The sequence below is a fragment of the Equus caballus genome, chromosome X, assembly GCF_041296265.1.
Source record: "Equus caballus isolate H_3958 breed thoroughbred chromosome X, TB-T2T, whole genome shotgun sequence".
NCBI lineage: Eukaryota > Metazoa > Chordata > Mammalia > Perissodactyla > Equidae > Equus > Equus caballus.
The window spans coordinates 29,366,999-29,371,650 of record NC_091715.1 but is presented as its reverse complement, the minus strand read 5'-3'; the positions used below and the strand labels follow the sequence as shown (position 1 = coordinate 29,371,650).

General features: G+C 39.1%; 1 protein-coding gene across 1 annotated transcript; it reads left to right on the top strand.

The window, feature by feature from the left end:
* The first annotated feature begins 259 nt into the window (after positions 1 to 259).
* Positions 260 to 4,401, top strand: LOC100629390 (E3 ubiquitin-protein ligase RLIM). The gene is made up of 3 exons (XM_003365754.5): positions 260 to 464; positions 535 to 775; positions 2,231 to 4,401. Exons 2-3 carry the CDS (start codon positions 535 to 537, stop codon positions 3,871 to 3,873), a joined length of 1,884 nt encoding a protein of 627 aa, XP_003365802.1. The 5' UTR covers positions 260 to 464; the 3' UTR covers positions 3,874 to 4,401.
* Positions 4,402 to 4,652: the final 251 nt, after the last annotated feature.

The window sequence follows — 4,652 nt, the reverse complement described above, 5'->3', positions numbered from 1 at the left end:
AGGATGACTTGGGCACGGCATTTTGAAGAAGGCAATTTTAATGTAACCAGCTGCATATGGGTTCTGTAATTTAACATACAAATAACTAGAGCATATCAGAGGCTGAAAGGCCTCCTGAAAGGCTTGAGAATAGGCTCATGTGGGTGAAAAGAGGTGAAGGCCAGTGCTTGGTACACAATGAGTCCTCAGTATTTGCGGGTTTTGAATGAAATGAAACCTAACCTGAATCCAGTCGCTGCTTGGTAACAAAAGGGAAGATAATGGATGCCTAGGAAACGACGCGCGGCAAGCGCGAGGATAGAAGCAGCTCCCAGCAACGACTCACCAGAAGCCGCTGAACTGCTTCAGCTGCCGTAGGAGAGGCACCGGGAGGAGAGAGGATCCTATGCGGAGGCGGATCCGACTCGGTCGGATCCGACTCAGTCGGATCCTGACACTCCAACGGCAGCAGAAAGTGGAGAAAGGTAAAATCCAGTTAAGATAGTTCAAATACTATATCTTAAAAGTCACGTAATTTTCCATTTGTTCATCCAGATGGAAAGGTCGGATTCCGACGACGGAGATGGACCTGCTTCCCAGAGCGGAACTGAGATGGATCGATTGGTTCATGAAGATGATTTCTATCGATTTGTAAATAACCTGAGTGAAGAAGACTACAAACTTATGAGAGATAACAATTTACTAGGCAGTCCGGGAGAAAGCACAGAAGAAGAGTTGCTGAGAAGACTCCAACTAATTAAAGAAAACTCGCCACAAACCTCACATGACAATACAGGTACATTTTGCTTTTGGGAGAAATAGAATGGGATGGATGAGGAACTTCATAAGAGTAAATGTCAGCCAAAGATTATACAGAAGTAGCACAAATTAACTTGGTGTTAAGCAACTTCTCATAAAAAAGAACTGGCATTACTTGATTTTTGGTGAGAATGTCAAGTTATTTTTTTCCCCATTCACATTTGGGTTGTTTTAATTGGGAAACAGTGTGAAATAGCCTATTGATATTTTTCTTGGTTTTCCACCTCACTTGAAAGTTCCTCCTATGTCTTGAATTATTTCTTCTATATAGACATGTGACTTTATCACCAGCGACAAGAAATATTTCATACTCTTTTAAACAAGTGGTTCTCAACTGAGGGCAGTTTTGCTTTCCACGCCTCCTCCCCTCCCTCAAGGGACAGCTGATGATGTCTGGAGATATTTTTGGTTGTCACAGGTGGAGGATGAGTGTTACTGGCATCTGGTAGGCAGAGGCCAGGGATGCTGCCAAACATCCCACAATGCACAGGATAACTCCCCAAAACAAAGAATTATCCAGTGCCAAAATGTCAATAGTGTTAAAGCTGAGAAACCCTCCTCTAACTTCAGGTCTGGTGCTTCTCTCCTAGTGTGAAGTAGAGAATTTTACTATCTAATGAAGATAACCGTAAATGTATAATAATAATCTATATATATTTATGTATATTGTAAATATATATTATAGTAAATATATATTATAGCAAATATATATATTATATATATAGTAAAAACTATAGTGGTTTAGTTCTTAAATATGGCCTTATATGTACTATGCTAGGTTCAGTCTATTCATTTGATCTGACCTTCAATTTCATGTCAATTCAAAATCTTGGTAACACTAAGTATTCAAATACTTTTAAACCTATAAACCTTGTTTATATTTGGACAATGTCTACAATAGTCATATTTCAAAACAACTTTATGTATTATCAAAAGCACTTAAGAGCCTAGAAGAAGTAATGTTGTAGACTAATGAGAATTAGACAATAATGTAAATTGAACTAAAATACTAGCACTGTATCTTAATTGTTTAATTGCATTGGTGTTTTGACAGTGGAAAATGTCTTAAAAATTGTTGTTGACTGAAAAAATGTCTCAACATCCCTCCCACAGTGGCATACAAGGCTGTGTATATGATAAAATATTGAAAATAGACTTTCTCCAGGTTCCCTTTTTAAAAAAACAATTCTCTAAATTTATCCAGGATTAGCTCACTCTTTTCAGATGGAATTGAAACTTGCCTGTCTTTACTTGTAAATCTAGACAGTGTATTTTATAAAATATCAACTCTATAAACATGAAATCTGTTTATAAGATCTTAGTATTTAAGTTCTCATTTTTTTGTTTTTGAAACAAAGTTTCAATTGCTATTTTATGATGGTTCTAATTTCGGTAGTTCCTTTCCGCCCCCTCCCCACCTTTTTGTTAACAGGTGGAGAAGACTCTTTGGATACCGTGTCTAATGGTGACTATGTAAAAGACTGGCTCAACTCTTTCGAACCAACTGAAAATATGACAAGTGGGCAAAGAGAAAGCCAATCTTGGAGAGAAGTTAGCCAGATTCACCCAAAAAATGATGATGTCAGATTCAGTTCAGAAATGAATTTTAACCTTAATAATGAGAGCCCAAATCCAGAGAATGACTATGCAACATCTACAAGGCTTCCCAGAGGAGAGGAAAACAGCCAAAGGCAAGTGGAAAATCCAAGATCTGAATCAACACGTAGAAGACCATCCAGATCAGAACGAAGTACAACTGAAGCATTAATGGAAGTCCCACCTACCAGAGGTCAGCGAAGAGCAAGAAGCAGGAGCCCAGACGGTTTGAGAACCAGAGCAAGAACTGAAAGCTGGTCACCTCTAAAATCACTGTATGAAATTTTCCAGAGATTTTGTCATAGAACACCATCTCAGACTTTTGAGCCACCTCTGGTAAATGAGACTCAGAGATTTTCTAGAACTCAGCACCGAGAAACATTGAGACAGCAAATAACTGGACTTGAGTTGCAAAATAGAGGTCTTTTTGCAACTTCTGGAACTAGGAATGCTATTCAAGGAGAACGTTCCCCAGACACAACAAGCATGAATGGTGAATCTTGGGAACTGAGACAGATAAATCCAACCATACCCTTCGAGCTTGAAGTAGGACACGTTCATCCAGGAGCGTACTCGCACAGAGACAGCACAGCTAGTAGAACTCAGTTAACATCTGAGACACCAAACAATACTATCACTTTAGAAAGTGAACATGGAGGACTTGGGTGTATGTCTTCACATTGTGAGCAGGCAGATGCGAGAGCTTATGTCAGTCCCGTCAGAATTCCCGTTCATAGAATTTCAAATACTGGCTTAAATGATACAATACCTGTTGCAGTTCAGAGCACACTAAGTCAGACAATGACAGGATTTAGTGACTCAAGTAACCTTACGGACAGTTACAGTGATTTAGAGCCTAGTGTCTCACCACCAAGTCAAAACATGGAAAGGGCAGATTCACTAATTGGAACAGATGATTCTGCTGCTACTAGCAGTTCTGGTTCTGATCCATATCCTTGCTGTGATTCCCACTCTACTTCCACACTGACTGCTTGTTCAAGTTGTGCTTACATTTCTAGTTCTAGTTGTATATCTATTTGCAGTTCCTGTGACGAAAATTCAGAAATTAGCTCACTGCTGTTTGAAGGCAGTGATATAGAAAGTTTATCATCACATTCGCCATCAGAGACCAGGCAGGAGAGTAGGCAAATGACCCCTATAACATTTGATGAAAGTGACTCTTGGTCCTCCCTTAATGAGGACCGGTTTTTCCTCTTAAATGAAGATGATTACCAATCTACAGGACTCACCGTAGCACAGACTGACAACTTGGCGTTAAGATCTTTTTCTGAAAACAATCCATCAAAATCCTGTAGCATTTGTATCACAGAGTACACAGAAGATAGTGAACTATGCATCCTACCTTGCTCCCATGAATATCATGTCCACTGTATCACTCGCTGGCTGGCTGAGAACTCGACCTGTCCTATTTGTCGCAGGGAAGTAGAAGATTCTGGCGAGGGAGAAAATTCCAATTGAGATCTGAATTCTCAGCTATATAATCTGCTATAGAGATGGACAAACAGTTGTCTGTCACCTGCCATATATCCACTTTTGGAGCGATGCTTAAATATAAGGATCTGAATCTCATCTAAATCTGAATCTAAATGTAATAACCTGAACTGAATCAATGGTTCCTGAAGGAACTATTGGACTTCCCCCAATTTCGGATCCAGAATAAAAAGAAATATTAGAAAACCAAACAATATTGTCCTATTTGACAGTAGAAATGAATTTCACACCATAGCAGGTCACTGAATTTCAATAGAAACCTAGCAGGTACACTAGGTTGGGATGTTCCTGATTCCATGAGGGAAATGTTTTAATATGATATAATCAATCCAGATAGATTCTAGTAGTCTTACTTAGTCATGTAAATCCCAGACATCTCATAGCCCTGTCCTATCTTGGATATGCTTTCAAAGAAATAGGAACCCAACCAAAATAATTAAGAAGAAATTTAAGAATTAATAGAGTCACTCGAATAAAGAAGTCATGTTACATTCGTAGAATGCTCTCTGTAAAAAGTTTGAAAACCTTCTCTTCCTCTCTCTCTCCCCAGCAGTTTACTCCAGCTCCTAATACTACCTTAAAGTTTCTCCTGTTCCCCATTAGCAATGTATCAGTCAGAGTCCTGGCCAAAAACTGATGGCACACTTGAAAAGGGTGATGGAATAGCATTTACTGAAGAGACTGAAGTATGTAAAGAACGAAGGGAAACCGAGAGATGATAAAATACCCTGAGGCCAGCAACTGTG

What these genes read in the sequence shown, in the direction of transcription:
- LOC100629390 (XM_003365754.5), top strand. Translation starts at nt 535, where the DNA reads ATGGAAAGGTCGGATTCCGACGACGGAGATGGACCTGCTTCCCAGAGC. An exon ending in AACCTCACATGACAATACAG is followed by an intron (nt 776 to 2,230) that starts GTACATTTTGCT and finishes TTTTGTTAACAG; the next exon opens with GTGGAGAAGACTCTTTGGAT.